Source organism: Nilaparvata lugens, chromosome 9, assembly GCF_014356525.2.
Source record: "Nilaparvata lugens isolate BPH chromosome 9, ASM1435652v1, whole genome shotgun sequence".
NCBI classification, from domain to species: domain Eukaryota; kingdom Metazoa; phylum Arthropoda; class Insecta; order Hemiptera; family Delphacidae; genus Nilaparvata; species Nilaparvata lugens.
The window spans coordinates 14,606,644-14,629,140 of record NC_052512.1 but is presented as its reverse complement, the minus strand read 5'-3'; the positions used below and the strand labels follow the sequence as shown (position 1 = coordinate 14,629,140).

Below are 22,497 nucleotides of genomic sequence, written 5' to 3'. Positions count from 1 at the left end.
TGTACCGGTTGACTGGAAGGTTAAGTCTCTGATGAAAGTTTTGTAAAACACTGTATAAGTTGATGTAATAAAATTGTTTTTGTTTCCGCAGAAGGGGCGTTGCAACTGCTTGAAAGCTACGTACCAGATGTTGGGAGTTGGGACTGATGACAGCTCGAAAACTTGAGTAGCCCAGTTTCAAAACTCGTTATCTCCATTTTCTTCAATTTCGAGTTAAGAACGCCATTTTGTTCTCTGGGTTCATATACAACTATTCCCACTTGTTAAATGCTACAGAACACGTTAAAAAGGTATGAAAATGGCCGTCAAAGTTTGGATACTGCTGCAAAACTCATCATGTGTACCCCACGTAGGCCTACTGCTGCAAAAGCCTTCATAGTTACTAAACGAGTACTGCAACAGAACTCGTTATATCTCTATGGAGTAGAATGTATTGAATTCCTTACTGCTGCAAACCACGTTATGTTTTTCAATGTATTCAGTTGTAATAATCTTCTAATACAAATGCATATTTTGTATAGTTTCTATTATAATTTGACCACTTTTAAATTTTTACACTTGAAGAGATTTTAAGTTGTTTTTAGACTTTATTTGGTGAATCATGAAATTTATCTGACAATCAATATTTTCATTTGCATCTCAATACGGACTTCCTATGTGCTTAGTCATGCAGCAACTATTATTCCGAAAACATATTCTTCTCAATCAATTGGTAGTGATATCTATCAGTAAAGTGTTGAATTAGAAAAAAAGATTGGTCAAATCAGCCCAATCAGCACAATCAACTTGAATCGAAATCAAAGCAAGCTCGTTTTGTCAAACGTGAGGTCTTGATTCAAGATTTCTTCCGCATGCGTTTAGCTCGAAATGAGTTAATTTCAAGAGTCCATTTATACATCGTTCAAGCCAGTTTCGAGCTCGAAAATGCAGGCTCTAATCAGGCTGGTGCTGCGAGCTAAAATCAAAGTCGCGTTGCGAGCTCGATCCAGGCCCGAGATGCACGGTCGAATCAGGATTGAGATGCAGTCTTGACTCAGGCTTGAAACGCATGCTGGATGCGATCCCCCCATTCAAGGCCACCTGGCACACCTTTCACAAAATGCAAGCTCGATACTATTGTAATTCTAGATCAATTAGAGTCTGATTCAAGCTGGATGTTTAGAGTGAATCAATCCTGATTCAAGGCATACTGCCCTCTTGAAGTAAGCTTCTTTCAGCTTCGAATCATGATTCTGATTCAAGGCCAGTGCAATCCAATATCAATGCTTAATCATGATTCAAATTTCATCCAGAATTTGAAATAAATCTGTAATTCTTATTATTCATGATTTAATTATTCTTCCAAACTAATGCTTCAATCTTACTATTGCCTTAATTCTCTATTTCTATACTCAGTGGACATTCATACATTCTATATATTGGTTACAGAATGGTGGCGATTTGAACTCTTTATTAAGTTAATTTTCTGATAAATGCAAATGTGTTTGGTTTTTAATAATTTAATAATTTCCTATTTTTATTTGTCTATAGTTATTATTTTCCACGTGCAGGATCTATAGTTAATGAACTCTGTTACTGGAACTTTTTAGGTGATTTAAATTAGTTTATCATTTATGGAATAATATATTTAATTCTATGAAACATAAAATCAGTTAGCTTTGTTCAACAAAGAAGTAAGGAAGAGAGTTGTTGTAGTGGAGGGAAAAGAGGAAACAACTCATGTTGGCTTGTTATCTCACAATAATAGTTCTTTATAGGGAAAAATATTATGAATACTCAGTATTTTCTAGGATTATTTTAAATTGATTTTTTTTCTCATCTGAATTGAGTCGTAAATGGGAGTAGCATTTATAATTTCCTTTGTTTCTATTGTAATATTTATTTTTGCTTATTGATTTCATATCATGTAAGTTCCTTCTATTGTCTATTCTATTAATTTATTCCTTGGTTTTTATCAGTGCAACATTCCATTTTCCTTCAAATCTATTCATTTCTTTGAGAACTTGTTTCATTTTTATTCTCATGTACTTATATAAGAATAGTATCTACTTCTATTTATGATTTTGGATATCGTTGTGTAAACATAATGACAATCTAAGCTAACTTTTCATTGAATTAATAATTATTTTCCAGGTAATAAATTTGTTTGTGATTGAAATCAAAGAGCATAAGCATACTTTTGTAATCCTATCCCATTTGATATTATCATTAAATCTATTGCCTTTAATCACTAAACCAGTTTATAATATGAGATTTTCTATGTATGTTCCAATTACTAGGAAACATTTTCCGAAATTTAATAATTTACATTAAATGTAAATCAAATTTTGATAATATACATAAATATATTTCTTTAATTACTACTATTATTATCATTATTATATTCATTTAGTAATTAATCAACGCCACCTTAAGTACCGAACATTACTTGGATATATGAACTTATTTAGGCTAATCTATAAAAAATATATATATTTTAGAAAAAGGATCGGCAGTAAGAAAATGAATGTGTTAGGAGAATTGAGTGACTACAGACACGTTGGTTGTGAGGAGTTTGATGAGTGTGGTGTGTATGCTGGATTTTTGAGAGAGAATGGAATGAATGCTTTAAGTGTTATACATCTGAATATTAGGAGCTACCATAAAAATTTTGACGATTTTATTGTTCTTTTGGAATGTCTTGGATTTAAATTTGATGTCATTATTTTAACCGAAACCTGGTTGAGTGTGGATGAGAACATAAGACACTTGGAAGAATATTCTAGCTTTCGTACTCCAGTTAAATTTAATCAGAATGATGGAGTAGTTATTTATGTAAGATCTGAACTGAATGCATCCTGTGAAGAGATTAATGTTGGAGGAGTAAATTGTCTAATATTGGATTGCCAAAAATACGAGTTGAGTTATAACGTTTTATGTGCTTATCGCTGTCAGGGCTTGGACCTGTCAAATTTTATCAGTGGACTTGAAGATAGATACATCGATAGGAGGAATAGATTGAACAACACTATTGAGATTATCGCTGGAGATATCAATTGCAATATTCTTACTGACCAAATTAACAATATTAGTAACAGTTATCTAGATGTGCTCTATGGGGCTGGTTTTGTTTCCTGCGTTAACGTTCCTACAAGGCGGACGGCCTTCACTCCGACTTGCATCGACCACATTTTTGTCAGGCACTTTTGATACGGAGGCTCTCCGTCCGGCCGTTTTCCGGTCTGACATTACTGACCACTATGTAACGTCTATTCCAATTAAAAATGATAATCAAGCTCAGAATGTACCAAGATTTGAACCTCTCCAATTCCATGCTTCCATTGATTACTTGAAATTCTCAGAAACTGTTTCACAGCAAACCTGGCAGGATGTAACAATGATAGAAAGCGTCAATGAATCTACTGAATCATTCGTTAAGAAAATTCAATAAATTAAACATAGTTGTACAACAAATAAACCAAAAAGAGTCCAATTAAAAAAATTAAAACCCTGGATAACTGATTAATCGATTAAAAAGAGGAATAAATTAAGTAAGCTTATTATCAGACAACCCTTCAATTTACAATTGAAATTATACTACAATAATTATAGGAAAACATTGAATAGATCATTAAAAACTACAAAATATAATTACTATAGGAATAAATTATTATCCGATTCTAAACCTATTTCCTTTTGGAGAACAATTAATGAAATATCGGGTGTAAATCCAAGGAATAACTCATTTCCTATACAAAGTTTTCTTACTAATAGTAACGACAGCCGAAGTCCTCAAACAGGAAGTTGTACTACGGTTTCTGATGTTACCAATAAATTGAATATATTTTTTTCAAAAGTTGGAGAATCTCTTGCAGACGTTATAAAACAAGGCAACCATAATATTAATCTACCTGACATGGATCACCCTCCATGCAATTCGATTTTTGACTTACAGCAGGTGAGTGAGATGGATGTTGAAAACTGCATTTTGGAGCTACGAGGTGGTTCTGCGCCTGGCTGCGATGGCATATCAGCATCTCTTTTGAAGGATAATATAAAATCTACTGTTACTCCTCTTCGTCACATTATTAATAGAAGCTTTACATCAGGAACTTTTCCGGATATTCTCAAATTAGCAAAAATTATTCCACTCTATAAGTCTGGCATTAAAAATGATTTAAATAATTATAGACCTATAAACCTTCTTAGTTTCATTTCTAAGGTCATCGAGAAATGTTTCAAGAAGCAATTGACCAAGTACCTTAAAAACAATACGGTAACATTCTAATGGATAATCAATTCGGCTTTAGGGATGACCGGAATTCGTCTAATTGTTTCTTTCAGCTAAGCGACTATCTGAGACAGGGTATTAATAATAATAAATATCTTCTTTTACTATTTATTGATCTGGCAAAAGCTTTTGACTCCATTTATCACGATTTGTTGTTGAATGAACTGACGGCCATAGGAATAATTGGTGCTGCACACGATTGGCTTAAAAGTTTCCTGTCAAAGCGTCGCCAGTTGGTATCTATTGCAGGAGTCGAAAGTATCATCCAAGATATCAATTATGGTGTGGTTCAGGGCAGTACCTTCGGACCAATTCTATTTCTGGTCTACATTAATGATATTATTCAGGTAAATATGAGTGGTAGAATGATGCTTTTTGCTGATGACACAGCCGTTTACTTTGAGGGAGACAGTTGGGAAAATGTGTACAGAGTAGCTTCAAGTGAGCTAAGACAATTGAAAAGCTGGTTTGATATCAATATACTCAGCATGAATAAAAAAAAACTAAGTGTTTGCCTATTTTCCTGCGTGACAGTCGTGCTCCCCCTACTAACTTGGAATTGAGGGTTCACACGTGCGGGGCTGATTGGGGTAATACATGTGGCTGTGATTTAATAGAGACTGTCTATGAATATAAATATTTGGGCATTCATATAGATAGTCGATTGACATGGAGCTCTCATGTTAGATACCTTAATAGTAGGCTGAGAAAAATGATTTATGTGTTCAACCAGCTTAGGGGAATCCTCAATATAAATCATTTGAGAACAGTGTATTATGCATTCAGTCCATTATTTCCTACGGTATTGTCCTTTGGGGAAGTGCACCCAAAGCGTTGTTAGATCAAATATCAGTGACTCAGAAAACTATAATAAAAGTTGGCCTTGGTCTATGCAGAAAATTTCCATCCGTACGATTGTTTCAGGTCTTCAACGTTTTCAGAATCAGGCAGCTATTCATTAAATCAGTACTGATGTACATGTTCAAGAATAAAATATATTTCAATTCAGAGTCCAATCATCATTACATGACAAGACATTCCCGCTTTCATCACTCGGGTCTTCAACGAAACACCCGTTCAGCCTGTGATAGGAATATATCATACCTATGCCACACTATTATGAATAACATTCCTCAAGAAATAAGTCAGCCGGGCGCATGTAGTTTCTCAAAATATAAATCAATAATTACAAATTGGATAAATACGCTGAATGAAGATCAATGTGAACGGCTACTTCAATCTATTTATCAATAGGATATTGGTTACTTCTAATGTTTGGATATTCTCTTTGTCCCAATCAATATATCTTTTTGCCTAGCGGTTCACCTTGTGATGACCAACGTGTCTGTGGTGTGTGTGTGTCTGTGGTGTGTGTGTGTGTGTGTATGTGGTGTGTGTGTGTATGTGTGCGATTATGAAATTGAAAAAACTTATTTCTCTAAAGTTCAATCAGGAAAAAAATGTATACTTTAATCACACAGTACTAGACTTATTGACCCACGAACAGGCCAAAAAGGTCTATGTGGGCTCTTATATTTCATTAAATAGAGTGAATCCACTTGGGATAGGTGCAATAAGATAAGTTATACCACAATAATATATGCTAAAACATTGTTGAACTGGATTAAACTAGGAATATTATTATCATAAATATAATATAGATATATATGATAGGGAATAGGATAAGGTATTAATAGTAATATTTGTATTGCATATCTCAAGTTGTTTATTTGTTCTGTTGAAATATTATTGTGAATTGTGTAAATTTTGCTGAAATAAATTCGATTCAATTCAATTCATATAGATGAAATCTATATATTCAAATTGAAATATTCCTTGAAACTCTCCTGTGAATGGCAAATTACTTATTATTAATTCTCTCCTGTCAGGGCAGTCTATAAACTGTCTCTGTAGCTGTATTGATTGAGTCGAGATCGACCTCTGCTAACCAATAACAGCTTGCAGACTGTCCTGAGAGGGAGCAGTGCATGAGTCACTCGCCATTCGATGAATTAATTAAATCAAATCTGCTCTAGTTCAAACAGCCCTCTATGCTTGCAACACCTCAAATGGAATACAGTTCATATACATCTGAGTAACACATCAATTCTCACTTTGAATATCTATTAAAATATCAAATATTAATAACTATATTAGTTTATTTCCTTTAAAGCTTAACTTCAGAGTATATCTATATGAGCGAAAAATGTAAATAAGAAAACATTATTTTCAATAAAATGCAATGATTTTTATTAATTATTACAAAAATTGAACTTTCAATTTATAACTAATTATATATTTTTACTTTGAACTGCTATCGTCCTCGATTTGAGCTTCATGAGGCATAGTCTCTCTGCTTTTGGTCCTGTAAAATATGAAATGTACAGTTTAGTGGGATAACTTAATAGGTTATTATGAGTAAAATATAAAATTTCTTGGTAATCATCAATTCTCAGAATGCTGATTATGTAGCTTGAAAACTTCTATAAGTTGGAGACTGATATACATACTGTAACTTTCAGGATAAGTTATTGATCGAATACTCTACGTTTTGACATAAATAAATGAATTTCAACCCCTTATAAGTGGTTGAATTAGACCTTCATAAGGACATCTCATTCACATTCATGACAGTTTGACCCACTGTCAAACGAGAGAATAAGGGGAGCATTTCGAGCATCTTTTGAAATGAAATGTAAAAAGTACCAAACAGATTACTAAATAAATAATCAGTTTTCCAATGTGTTCCGTTATTCATTAAAAAGTGTGGTTTTAAGTTTTATTACTTTTATCAATCATTTCTCCAAAAACTATAACTTCAATCAGCCGCCATTTTTGATAAAAGTATCATAGAACATTTTTATTGATGTCATCATTCTTGTTTTAAAAAGGCCTTCAAAAGTATGTACCACAAAATGGGTTGGGTGTTCACATTTCACATTCACATTTGAGTTACAACCCCTCATTTCTTTAAAAACTAGAACTTCCATCAGCCGCCATTTTGGATACAAGTATCATAGAACATTCTTATTGATGCCATCTTTCTTGTTTTGAAAAGACCTTTGAAATGATTAACCACACAATGGGTGTTTACATTTTAAATATTCCAATTACAGCCCCCAAGTAACCCCCTTATGAGGGGTTGGAACTCAGTTGCACATTAAAAGGTAGAGTATTCTATCAATAACTTATCCTGAAAGTTACAGTATTATATCTACAACAGTCTCGAAATTATTGAAGGGTTCCCATACATATGACTCACTCTGTATATGTGCATATGTATCGTTGAATTTCAAAGGTTGTTGAAAAACTGTGTTTGAAGGAGGTTCCGTCTTTGGGTAGCAGTGATTAGATATTGTATGCAAAAAAGCAAACATGTAGAAGACATTGAAAAAGAGTATTGGGAGCAAGCGGTGAAGTGGACGAAACGATGAGTACTTCTTTGATTCAAGTAACTGATTTGCAATTTCTCCACATGTATAGGGACTACTAATTTATGATTATTCCATACTTTTTCATCAATAACAAAGAAATCACGGTTAGAAATGATCTGCTAAATAATTTACGTTGTAATTTTAAACAATAAAAAATTGTTCACTCACCTTCTCAACACTCTTGTTCTGGCTTGTTGAAGCCATTTTGACGCCAACGATCCATATTTCACTTCAGTTGCAATGTCACCAAACAACGTTTGAACAGCAACTGTAACAAAATTGAATAAGAAAAAGCGGCTAGAGTCAGTTTAAGGTTGTGCAAAGGCTAAAAATAAAATTTATACTGGTGATATTTTTCAAAGTTTTTCGGTTTGTATATCAACAAGCTATCAAAATGAAAAGGTTTTCTCAGGAAAACATTTTTTTCCGATCATTACTTATGGGCGCCTAAAGTTTAAATTTTTGGGACAGAACATTTAAAATTCGGTAAAAGATAAATCCTTGAGATTTAGAGGATAGATTCTTCATAGTATTGTTGATCTATTAAAAAAAAATTTCTGAAAATATCGATTTAATCGAAAATACAAGGTTTTTGGGCTACTCTGTATCTATATAGCACAAGACAATTTATCATGAAAATATTGCTTGGTTCTGAATTCATTCATCCATTTGTGGATACAATCACAAATCATATTAATATAATTGAGAAAGAATAGCAGGCTTTGCCCAATTATTTTATTCCCAAATTTTGATAATGAATAACATGTCCCAAAATGTTTTTACTCCTGAAAGTTCAAGTTTAATTTTCATTGATGTACCTAAAAATATTGGTATAAAAATCAGAAATAAAATATAAATTGCTAGCAGGCCCCCTTCTTCATGTCTATATTGACTGGACTAATATGGTTGCAACTTTGAGCGAGTTAGTGTGAACGCATTACTGGGAAAAACATACCTATAGTATTTTTTCTTTAGGGCTACTTTTGAATAATATTTAAAAATAGAAATCTAAGAAAAATTGAAATAATATTATTCTTATATTTTTATTTCTAGAAAGAAATACGCTAATTTTAAAATGGGTACTTGAATTTCTGTTTTTATTTACATACCTACAGGTATGGTTTGAAAAACAAATACGGCTATCTACTACAGTGCAGTGTAAATATGGCCTAAAACGCTAACCTTGCTAACATATAAAAATTAACATACAATAAAAATAAGTAACATCCATATTTACATAACCAAAAATGTCATATATTCGACTATAAAGGAATAGCCTACTTACTCAGTATGCATTTCGATATCTCACTCCCATGAAATGGAGTTTTTGTGTTCCCGTTTGATGCACGGCCAGTATATGAGAATTTCATGGCCAGCTCATCAATCATTAATCTTCTCAAGATATTATTGACACATTGGCCAATATTAGCGCTCCCCACTGTCCTCATATGCTTTATCTGAAAAAAATAAAAACAATTTTTTTAGTACTGTGTAAAATGATCGGTCATAAATGGTTTGCGAAATGAAGGACATTCATTCCGCAAAAATGTTATTTTTGAGTGGAGCTCAGTTCTGTTTATCTTATAGTAATATTCTTCTAGGAAAGAAGCGGGAAAAATCTACGATGTCTCTCAAATGACATTCCAAAAATGATGCAGTTAAATGCACGCGTGGGGGCCCAGCACTCTTGGACTCCCCTATGTTCAATACAAATTAAGAGAAAATCTCTTAAGTATATTTACTGTAGGGCCTATCTTCCCTATTAGTTGAAATGATCCAAACATACAGATACAGTATTTGAAAATTCAATGTTCTGTCTTCATTTAATCACGATTTCCACGGTTTGATTTAATTTTAAAGAATAATGGTCATTAAATTTTCTCAGCATTGAACTTTACACAAGCTCTATCCTTTCAAGATACAAGGTTATCATTAAATATTCAGTTATATTCCTTCCAAGCTTGAGAGTTCTAATAAACATTGGAGTTGAAAATATTTTACAAGTTCTGTTGAAAATCCAAACAAATTTTGCATTGGAAATGATCGATCTATGCCATCATATAGCTTTAAACCAAAAGCTTAGGGATGAAAATTTGGATGTAAACTAACAAACATATGACTCAATTCAATTCCTATCTGAAATATAGGGGCACCAAGCTTCGCTTGTTGTTTATTTATTGATAAACAGAACACAAGTATTTAAAATGTTTGGGGAAGGACTAACAGGCACAGCTCAAAACTGTTTCTTCCCCGAATTTTGATTTATACACTATAAATAGTCCAAAAAGTAAGTTATGTTCCATACACTTGAATTCAGATCCAATTTTAATCCAAACATTTGAAAACAGAAAAGTTCTGATTTAGATTGTTCACAGAACAAATTGGATAACAAAAAACCCTCACTAATCACTTGAAACTGTAAAATAATGATATACTCCAATTTAGGATGATATACCATGTCATGTCAACTAATCAGATTATTTTTATCAAGTTGATTAAAATTTCTAGATTCAACAGCTGGACATAATTCTATCTCTCTCCTACACAGGCACTCACATCTTCTGTTATCGACAGACAACAACATTATCATCTGTTTTCCCAAGAATGAATAATTATTATCCTTTCCATGTCCTTCAGCGAGTTTCCCAGGGATGAGACCTAGTGCAATCGATTTTCTATATCATAAACCTACTATGCTCCAAATTTCGTGAAAATCGTTAGAGCTGTTTTTGAGATCCGTTGGATATATATAATCATATAACCATATACAGAAATTGCTCCCTTGATATAATAGGATTGACAACTTTAGTATTGTGATCTATCAATATCAATAGGTTTGTCTTGTGTCATGTAATGACATCATGAAAGGAAATAGGAGCAGCTGATGAAATATTATGTTTTTTCCATTTAGTTTTAAGCTGATATTGAAACATGAAAATATCAGGCCCTGTAGCACAAAAGCCTGTTCAATTTCAATCAGGCTTATATAAATAGGAAAATATCTTAGTAGATTGAATTCCATGAGAATAATAATTCAGAGCAGGGTTTTTTTCCAATTGAAGGCTTCTCTCATTAGCTCTTGTGGTATTTAGTCCGGATAATGAATTAACAGACAGTGCAACTGGCTCTCTCAAGGCCATGGCTGCGTACAAACATAGAGCGACAGAGGAACCAATACAACAGAAGCTGAAGAAATCAGTCCCATTTCTATCACCTCACAATAAAAATTACATTTATTCAAATACCATATGTTTGGAGAGATCGATTTTGAATTTCTTTCGCTATAATCCAGTCACTTTCTGAATCTATTCTTCCAGATGTTCCATGATTACTGTAATGTTTTAAATCAATTAGGTCGCCAAATTTGTTGACTCAACTACAGCTATTGTAATCTTTTCACTTACACACACTCTCTCACGTTTTCAACAGATTATGGAAACTTTTTTCTGATCAGCTGCTACTAGAGGGACCAATAATCCTCTCTCAGGGAACTTCAGTGAATTTTCCCAGAGTTGAGACCTGTTCCAAAATAATGTTTTTTGTCGCAAACCCACTATATTCCTGATTCAATAAAATTTGTTAGAGCCGTTTCGAGATCCATCCGACATACATACATATCCACAAACTCACATATTCAAACAGAAATTGCTTTCTTAGTATAATCATAGAGAAACAATAGCATAAGTAGATATCCCATGGCATAGGGCGTTTATGTCGAAACTTTTACTGTTATCTCAATCCGATAGCCCACGTAGTTCTTTCCCGTGAAGCTTTATGATGCTGGTAGTCTCTCATATTGTGCCGTTCATACACTCTTACCCGGTCAAAACAGTAAAAATCAACAATAATCGACAGCAATCGGCTTGGAATAACAGTAAATGTTGCGACATAAACACCCTATACCATGGGATATCTACTTACGCTATTGTTTCTCTATGGTATATTGACTTCAATGATTATGATTTCATTCAATGAGAGCTTATTACACAAAATAATAACAGCTGGCATCAAAAGCAAAAATGTCAAACATGATTGAAATTGAAACAGTAGCGATCATCAACATTATTGAATCAATAAAATAATAATAATAATAATATAATAATAATAATAATTATTATCTTCATCTGATCTAAAGTAACCAAATTATAGTAAAATTCACATCAATGTGTCAGCATTGTTTTAATCGGGAGCATTAATGCTATTACTGAGGAATACTGACAGTCAATGAACTATTATGCATATTCTCTAATATTTTTGAAAACAAACAATCAAAGTTTGTGAATAATTGATTCATGGGAAGCTATTTGGCCGTTCTAATAAATAACTCCTTTCTTTCGCCCAAATTATATTTTGGCCGAATCTCCTCTTTCTTTGCAAATAGATTCCACAACGGACACTTCTGAAGTTTTAAAAATACCCTCCATTTATCATACTGAATTATTAGAATTTAATCGAAACTGTTTAAGCAGTTTTCGCAATGTCGCATTATACAAACAAAATTAGTCTTGATAGAAAAGGATGAATTGATTGAAGCAACTCCAGTCATAAAAGTTTGTTTTATGAAAAATTTAAATTATCTATACTCCAAGGTATAGCTTCCGATTGAAGCAGCAGTGCCCGATCAATTTGTTCTCGATAAATGCATTTTAATTAGTTCTTCAATTTGGTGCCAACCTAATGAAGTCATCTCAACTTGATGCCAACCTGACAAAATTATCAATTTAGTTGCCAGTAGTCAACAACTGTTTTGAAGAGGTACTCTTTCTAGATTATAGTTCTATAGTAACATATGATTTATGGACATTTCAATTATAATTAAGTGATTGGGAGAAGAAGAATATACATGCTAAAAGACGAACTTTACACCCTTAGAGTTGAAATATCGCCAAAAGATTTCTTAGTGAGAACCTAGGACGTATGAGGACGCTATATTCCAAGTTTTGTTGCAATCCATCCAGTAGTTTTCCAGAAATCGTGATCAGTGAGTCAGTGAGATAAGAATTTCATAAGTATAGATTCCGGGATTTGGAAATAAATTTAAATGTAGATCAGATGGAAGGGGAGGTGGAGGATTGGCAATTTCTTATAGAGATCATTAGAATGTCGATGAGATTGTAATAGAGTTTAAATCCGCTGAAATGATGTGTCTAAGAGTTAATAATAATGGGAAACAAATGATATTAGCAGCATTCTACAGGCCTCCCAATCAAAATGCCAATTTGTTAATGAAGAGCTAGAGTATTTTTTATCCTTGGAAAGGATTAAAAATGTAAATAATATTGTTATGGTGGGAGATATTAATATTTGTTATATGTCATACATGTATGGATCAGATAATTATTTGAGTGTATTGTATTCAGATGGTTTATATACCAGTATTCAGAAACCAACTTGAGAGGAATTGTATGATAATGTATTAGTGTTTAAATTGAACTACTTGCCTTCTCGCTCTCTACATAAAGTACTTGAAATTAAAAATAATCATATAATGAGTAATTAATTAGATTCGATGGATAATTTGCCAATATAATGGTTTCTGTATGGGCGCCACCCAGTCTTTTTTGACTGGAAAAATAATAGTTGATAGGTAAATACTAGTAAAATGATAAAATATGAATAAACATAACCTGAAACTCTCACTCTGGGTCGTGAATTCGGGATTTGTTGAATAAAACAAGATATCAATCAGTTATTGCTGAACTATATTGAGAATTCAAATAAACGAAAATGAAATAAAGTTGCAATAATGCTGAGAAGCCTCACAAATGGAAGAAAATTAAATATGAATAGAGCTTCAAAAATAAATTTAATCAAAAATGTAATCAATTTAAAAATTGAAAATGAAGTTTTCAATTTGAATTTGATAATAAGATAAAATCCAAAAAATGCTAGTGAGTAATTAAAATCAATTATCAATAGAATTTAAATCTTTCAAGAAATGTTCAAAACTGAAATTCAAAAGCAATACTTCAAAATAAATAATTTGGAATCTAAGGAATTGAATAAAAACTTTTCCTCTGAAAGTACGAATAATTATTTGTTAAACCCTACTTGAAAAAAGGACACTGGAAGGTTGTTGCTATTTTTGGCTAGTGGAGTCACAAATCAATAATTGGAGTTCTAGTATGTGTCGAAAATAAAACTGAGGATAAGACTTACTGTAGCTTGATCTCATCACTCTCCTATGAATTGTGATATCTGATGCTGCTGTCTGTTAATCCCAGAGAATACCTCAACACAGGACACTTCACACCTCTCAATGACCGATTCTTCAAGACTGGATGGGACGTTCTCATTCCTCCATAATATGGAGGAATATAATATAATATGGAGCCATATATATATATGGCTATATATATTATATAGCCTAATGTGTCGACCTGTCGCTCATATGTGGGGTTCCTCTTCATACGGGATCTGTGACTACCACCACTACTTGCCCATGTTTATCTTTCCAGTATTAAACAATATTGGGGACTCTACTTTCAAACTTTATTTCTCACTGACAGTTCACTTTCAGAGGAATAATAATTTAGAGTTTGTAAAAAAATGAAGCTCTTCAATAAAAAAATATTTTCCCTGACTCTCAGCTATGAAATTGATTTTTTAACCAGACATACAATTATTCTTTACTCTCTTCAAGATTTAATCAACTCCAATAATATAAATAAATATACATCAAAGCAAACTACATCAATATTACATCAAAACCAATACAAAACAAACATTACAAGAATGAGAATGAATACATCAAATTCACAAGTGCCAAATACATTAATCTGAATTCAAATGTGACATGGTAACATAACATCAATCACATAAAGTAATAAATTGTAGTCTACAGTGAACATTAAAACATTGTAAAATTGAAAATCTTTTAATACATAACTATTTGTAGTGCTCTACCCTATACTGTATTATAAAAACAGCCTACCTAATACTCATGAGTAATATGTGACAGATAATTTGGATTACCGGTATTAAAGTACAATATAGATTAGACCTACTAATTAATTACCTTTTTAATGATCATTATTTACATTACCCGTGATTTTTTATTATTCATTCAATTACAAAAATATCATTGAATTCCAATTGAGACATGTCATTGACCTCTGAGAATATTAGTTTAGTCACATGGTTGTCTAAATCCTCAATTACCACGTGCACAATTTTCTAAAATTCCTGGTTGAAAGAACCATGCTTGAAAAGTGCTGGTCGTCATTCTACGAAACATGCCATTCAAACTACACATTCACAATTATTATCCAATCAAGCATGCAAAGTTCGCACAATGGGTCTCTCCTTTCTGATCCTCTACTACCTGGAAACACTCAATTATACTTATTACACTATTCAAAATCAAGGAGAGAGCTTTGAAATTGATGACCACCCTGAAACTAAATTTATTTTATTTGAAATTGATTTTGATGCATTTTATTAAGCGAATAATTGTTGATACTGGCAATATACCACATTATTTTATTGAAAGTAACTTACCTTAGACCTATTTTTAAAAAGGGTTCTCGAAAAAATTTAGAAAGCTATAGGCCAGTAGGATCAGTATCTGTTATAATGGAAATTTTAGAGCACTACTTATGTATGCAGTTGCAACAATACTTAGACAAACATATAATATTTTGAATAATTCACAATACGGATTTGTTGATAAGAAATGTACTATTGACTTATTAGAAAAAGTGACAAATGATATCAATGGTGCACTAAATGATAATAAGTTTGTAATAGCGGTGGCAACAGATTTGAGTAAGGCATTCGACTTGGTGAATTATAAGATCATGCTATCCAAACTAAAATTGATGGGCATTAGTGGAAAATTACTTAGGATATTTGAGGACTATTTTAGGGATAGGAGATTGCACGTCATTATAGGTAGATCAATTAGTAGTGGTTATAATCAGACATGCGGATTAATTCAAGGTAGTATAATCTCGCCGACACTCTTCAATATTTATGTCAACGATTTGGCTAGTCTAGCATTCCAGGGTACTACAATATGCAGATGATAACTCACTCTATGTCATGGATAGTGATTTACAAATGGGCTTGAGGAACATGCAGCAGGATCTGAATATGGTAGTAAAATATTTCTACAATAATTCTATCAAGATGAATGCTCAGAAAACTCAAATGATTATATTTAAGAATCATAGAATAACTGTGAATGCTTTCAACTTGTTCAACGTGGTATGTCATAAAACAGAATGCTTAAGAGAGAATAGAGTAGTATGCAACTGTCAACGCCTTCCAGTTAATGATAGTATTAAACATCTGGGTATAAACTTTGATTTACATATGAGATTCAAAACACATATTGATATAATGACAAGAACAATGAAGGTAAATTAAAAATAATCATATAATGAGTAATTAATTAGATTCGATGGATAATTTGCCAATATAATGGTTTCTGTATGGGCGCCACCCAGTCTTTTTTGACTGGAAAAATAATAGTTGATAGGTAAATACTAGTAAAATGATAAAATATGAATAAACATAACCTGAAACTCTCACTCTGGGTCGTGAATTCGGGATTTGTTGAATAAAACAAGATATCAATCAGTTATTGCTGAACTATATTGAGAATTCAAATAAACGAAAATGAAATAAAGTTGCAATAATGCTGAGAAGCCTCACAAATGGAAGAAAATTAAATATGAATAGAGCTTCAAAAATAAATTTAATCAAAAATGTAATCAATTTAAAAATTGAAAATGAAGTTTTCAATTTGAATTTGATAATAAGATAAAATCCAAAAAATGCTAGTGAGTAATTAAAATCAATTATCAATAGAATTTAAATCTTTCAAGAAATGTTCAAAACTGAAATTCAAAAGCAATACTTCAAAATAAATAATTTGGAATCTAAGGAATTGAATAAAAACTTTTCCTCTGAAAGTACGAATAATTATTTGTTAAACCCTACTTGAAAAAAGGACACTGGAAGGTTGTTGCTATTTTTGGCTAGTGGAGTCACAAATCAATAATTGGAGTTCTAGTATGTGTCGAAAATAAAACTGAGGATAAGACTTACTGTAGCTTGATCTCATCACTCTCCTATGAATTGTGATATCTGATGCTGCTGTCTGTTAATCCCAGAGAATACCTCAACACAGGACACTTCACACCTCTCAATGACCGATTCTTCAAGACTGGATGGGACGTTCTCATTCCTCCATAATATGGAGGAATATAATATAATATGGAGCCATATATATATATGGCTATATATATTATATAGCCTAATGTGTCGACCTGTCGCTCATATGTGGGGTTCCTCTTCATACGGGATCTGTGACTACCACCACTACTTGCCCATGTTTATCTTTCCAGTATTAAACAATATTGGGGACTCTACTTTCAAACTTTATTTCTCACTGACAGTTCACTTTCAGAGGAATAATAATTTAGAGTTTGTAAAAAAATGAAGCTCTTCAATAAAAAAATATTTTCCCTGACTCTCAGCTATGAAATTGATTTTTTAACCAGACATACAATTATTCTTTACTCTCTTCAAGATTTAATCAACTCCAATAATATAAATAAATATACATCAAAGCAAACTACATCAATATTACATCAAAACCAATACAAAACAAACATTACAAGAATGAGAATGAATACATCAAATTCACAAGTGCCAAATACATTAATCTGAATTCAAATGTGACATGGTAACATAACATCAATCACATAAAGTAATAAATTGTAGTCTACAGTGAACATTAAAACATTGTAAAATTGAAAATCTTTTAATACATAACTATTTGTAGTGCTCTACCCTATACTGTATTATAAAAACAGCCTACCTAATACTCATGAGTAATATGTGACAGATAATTTGGATTACCGGTATTAAAGTACAATATAGATTAGACCTACTAATTAATTACCTTTTAATGATCATTATTTACATTACCCGTGATTTTTTATTATTCATTCAATTACAAAAATATCATTGAATTCCAATTGAGACATGTCATTGACCTCTGAGAATATTAGTTTAGTCACATGGTTGTCAAAATCCTCAATTACCACGTGCACAACTTTCTAAAATTCCTGGTTGAAAGAACCATGCTTGAAAAGTGCTGGTCGTCATTCTACGAAACATGCCATTCTACCACATGCCATTCAAACTACACATTCACAATTATTATCCAATCAAGCATGCAAAGTTCGCACAATGGGTCTCTCCTTTCTGATCCTCTACTACCTGGAAACACTCAATTATACTTATTACACTATTCAAAATCAAGGAGAGAGCTTTGAAATTGATGACCACCCTGAAACTAAATTTATTTTATTTGAAATTGATTTTGATGCATTTTATTAAGCGAATAATTGTTGATACTGGCAATATACCACATTATTTTATTGAAAGTAACTTACCTTAGACCTATTTTTAAAAAGGGTTCTCGAAAAAATTTAGAAAGCTATAGGCCAGTAGGATCAGTATCTGTTATAATGGAAATTTTAGAGCACTACTTATGTATGCAGTTGCAACAATACTTAGACAAACATATAATATTTTGAATAATTCACAATACGGATTTGTTGATAAGAAATGTACTATTGACTTATTAGAAAAAGTGACAAATGATATCAATGGTGCACTAAATGATAATAAGTTTGTAATAGCGGTGGCAACAGATTTGAGTAAGGCATTCGACTTGGTGAATTATAAGATCATGCTATCCAAACTAAAATTGATGGGCATTAGTGGAAAATTACTTAGGATATTTGAGGACTATTTTAGGGATAGGAGATTGCACGTCATTATAGGTAGATCAATTAGTAGTGGTTATAATCAGACATGCGGATTAATTCAAGGTAGTATAATCTCGCCGACACTCTTCAATATTTATGTCAACGATTTGGCTAGTCTAGCATTCCAGGGTACTACAATATGCAGATGATAACTCACTCTATGTCATGGATAGTGATTTACAAATGGGCTTGAGGAACATGCAGCAGGATCTGAATATGGTAGTAAAATATTTCTACAATAATTCTATCAAGATGAATGCTCAGAAAACTCAAATGATTATATTTAAGAATCATAGAATAACTGTGAATGCTTTCAACTTGTTCAACGTGGTATGTCATAAAACAGAATGCTTAAGAGAGAATAGAGTAGTATGCAACTGTCAACGCCTTCCAGTTAATGATAGTATTAAACATCTGGGTATAAACTTTGATTTACATATGAGATTCAAAACACATATTGATATAATGACAAGAACAATGAAGGTGGCGCCTCACAAGTGTTCTAGAATCAGTCAATACTTTCTAGTGAATACCAAAGGAATTATATACTTCTCAATGATACAGAGTATTATTAATTATGTAATAACAGTGTGCTCCCTAACCACTCAATACGTAAAATTGCCATTGGAGAGGACTATGAGAAGACGTTGATTAATGATTTAAACGTTGTTTAATGGAATTGAAAGAAATCTGTTAGGAATTTTATCATTTGATTTATTAGCCAAGTACCATGACTTGTCAAGGAACTATTTTGAAGAGGAATATAGAGCATTGAATGAAATTGTTTATGGGCTGCGACAAAGAAATTACAGAACGCAGAGATAATAATAATGTCTATGGGAAAAACTCACCTCATAATAGAATACCCGATTTATTGAACTCTCTCCCCATAGAATTAAGAAAATTGGAGAGGGAAGGTGAAGCTAAAAGGAAATTAAAGGCATATTTTATGAGAATTAATAACGAATAGGAAAAATAGCTAGCATGACTTTATATTATTCTAATTGAAATTATTGGATGACTTATCCGTTGTAAATGTAAATGAGGTTAGAATACTTTATTCAATGTTATAATAAGTTGGCTATGGTTCAAAAACGCATTTAAAGCTAGTAGTTCACTTCCAGATTATTATAAATCATTTTCATGCTACCAATTATATAAATAACTTCCATATTATCTATAAACACTGGATTGAGCCTAGTTTGAGTAGATTTGTTTGTTAATCTAAGTCATATTCAACAAGATTAAATGGAAACACATAAAAATACGATGTATAATTTGAGCAATTTGAGGGTCAAAATTGAAAATAGTAGAGAAAAATGTTTTCTGTTGAGTTTATTTCTTGTAATGTTTATACTATGAAGAAAGTAAGGTTATAATTATTATTATGAGAAGTCAAAATCGAAATGAGTTTTAGCAAGAGTAACTAGATAAATCTTGGTTGTAACCTGAGTGTGTGTATGTGTGGCTGAGACGACCCCCGTGAAGCTGGCCCTACCCAAAACGGCACAAATCAAATTGCATATCTGAACATTTAGTGCTCAATTTATGCTGTTTTGTGCTGTTAGAAGTTTATTTTGTGCTGTCGATTTAAAGAAGATATTGGACTTTGAAAGTGGGTAGGGCTGGCTTCTTGCTAGCACCACCCAGAACGGCACAAATAATTAATTGTCATATCTAGGCGTTTTAGTGCCCAATTTGTGCTGCTTTGTGCTGCAAAAAGTTTTATTTGTGCTATCAATTTTAAGAAGATATTCAACTTTGGAAGTGGGCACAAATCAATTCACAAAACAGCACAAATTATTAACATATCTAAGGACTTAGTGCTCAATTTGTGCTTTTTTGTGCTGCAAAAATGTTTATTTGTGCTATCAATTTAAAGAAGATACTTTGAAAGTGGGCGGGCTGGCTTCACGCTTGCACCACTCAAAATGGTACAAATCAATTCACAAAACAGCACAAATAAATCAACAGATCTAGGGATTTAGTGCTCAATTTGTGCTGATTTGTGCTCTAAAAAGTTTATTTTCTGCTATCATTTTAAAGAAGATATTGGACTTTTAAAGTGGGTAGGGCTGGCTTCATGCTTGCACCACCCACAATGGCACAAATCAATTCACAAAACAGCACAAATAAATCAACATATCTAAGGATTTAGTGCTCAATTTGTGCTGTTTTGTGCTGTACGTTTAAAGTGGGTAGGGCTGGCTTCACGCTTGCAACACCCACAATGGCACAAATCAATTCACAGAACAGCACAAATAAATCAACATATCTAGGGATCTAGTGCTCAATTTGTGCTGTTTTGTGGTGTAAAAAGTTTATTTTGTGCTATCAATTTGAAGAAGATATTGGACTTTTAAAGTGGGTAGGGCTGGCTTCACACTTGCACCAACCACAATGGCACAAATCAATCAACAAAACAGCACAAATAAATCAACATATCTAGGGATTTAGTGCTCAATTTGTGCTCTTTTGTGCTGTAAATAGTTATTTGTGCAACTAGTGCGCAAAGTAACAAAGAAACGTTCATGCACGAGCCATAGGCGAGTGCGGAATAATGGTTTCTTGAGTGCAGCAAAGGAACTTTGCTCAAGTATTTCACATTGAATTTTTCCTACAGTTACCATTGAATTTAAAAAATAGGTAATTATAGGTAAAAATGTCTCATAATTATTCATCAACTTTTTTTGAGTGTTATATTGTGGCACTTGAATTGCTGATAATGGAGTATTGCAATCATTACACACAGGAATGTTCAGAAGATAATGGAAATGACAATAGACGTGATATTTCAGAGTTATCCAGGAGTCAATAATTTTATCTCATTCACAAAAAATCATAAAATAGTACTATAATGAAGACTATAATAACAAAATAATGTGATTGATGTTAGAAAATAATTCCTCTCTACATAGGTATGAAATAATATAGTTTTACTCATTTTGCTTCAGATCTAGTATTTACAGGGTTTCCTAACTTACCTTTTTTGGAGAGTGAAAGTGGAATTCAAATATTCTTCTTTCTTCTATGTTTATTGTTTTTCTTCAATTATTAGTCAATTTTATGAGCTACCACTGCTGCCTACTATTGTGTCTAACTTCCACAATCACATTCAACACTATCCACATCCATTTTTTTACACAAATTATTACGAAAATCAAATAAGAAACAACAAATTTGCATTCAAAATACGCGCCAATGGCTGATTTGAATGATGGAAGTATGAAGAACCGACAGGCGCGCGACCTAGCGGAAAAATCGTAACTACGTTCGTTTTATCTTTCCAACTATCTAAAAAGAGTTTCCAGAAATTATTTTTTCCTCCACCTACTGGCTAAAGTACTTACTTTACTCCCTGAAACATAATACTAAAGTGTCACTTTTTCGCTCTCGGTAGTAAAAAACAGAAAAACTCCCTAGGGAGTAAAAGTGACTCCATTTAAATAACATGGGAAGCATCTCTATTTTAAAAACTTACATTTATAATAGGTTAGAAGGTCTAAGCTCAGATGAGAAAGCATAAAGAGGTGTCTGTCATTGAGTCAACTGAATTCAATACCACAACCAGAAATTTGATCAACTCATGAAATATATGTTTGTATGATATTACTTCTTAATATTAGTAGACGATAAAAATTTATACAATTTTTAAAATATCTTATTCTATTCAAAATACCAGCCAACAAATATTTTTGATCTGCAATTCAAATCTGAACCGCGTGATCTGGAGTCAGCCATTTTTGGTAGACACCCAGCTGATATAATTGTGACAACTTTTGCTAGATAGCGCAATCGGCAGTGCCAATCAGACGGCCGCTGTTTAGGTTTTAGATTTTAGGTTATGTTGTTAGGGAACATTGTCACCAATACGTAAGTTATTAAAATGATTTTATTTGCAGTTTCTATAAAAAAATGTAGATGGAGGAAAAATGTTGTGTACATCACGAGTGAAAAATACTTTTTCTCCCTCAGGAAAATTGTTGCCCTCGGCTTCGCCTCGGGC

At 32.4% G+C, this 22,497-nt stretch overlaps 2 protein-coding genes across 4 annotated transcripts in view; one reads left to right on the top strand and one right to left on the bottom strand.

Annotated features, from left to right (window-relative positions):
- The window catches only part of LOC111052063, an 83,119-nt gene extending 77,048 nt beyond the window's left edge, over window positions 1–6,071 (top strand). For both annotated transcript variants that reach the window (XM_039435530.1, XM_039435529.1), the window contains exon 12: window positions 92–6,071. In XM_039435530.1, the coding sequence (XP_039291464.1) occupies window positions 92–147 (56 nt within the window). In that variant the 3' untranslated portion in view covers window positions 148–6,071. The remainder of the gene's footprint in view (window positions 1–91) is intronic.
- Window positions 6,072–6,496: 425 nt separating this feature from the next.
- LOC120353051 overlaps window positions 6,497–22,497 on the bottom strand; it is an 86,784-nt gene continuing 70,783 nt past the window's right edge. Inside the window, exons 1-4 of one of the 2 annotated variants that reach the window (XR_005572162.1) lie at window positions 19,343–22,040; window positions 8,990–9,161; window positions 7,873–7,972; window positions 6,497–6,635 (exon numbers count right to left, since the gene is read on the bottom strand). Coding sequence is in view for 1 of the 2 variants with exons in the window: in XM_039435532.1 (XP_039291466.1) it covers window positions 6,572–6,635; window positions 7,873–7,972; window positions 8,990–9,152 (327 nt within the window). In the remaining variant the exon portion in view is untranslated. Of the gene's footprint in view, window positions 6,636–7,872; window positions 7,973–8,989; window positions 9,162–19,342; window positions 22,041–22,497 lie in introns of those variants that run through there. The other variant, XM_039435532.1, reaches the window with a different exon arrangement.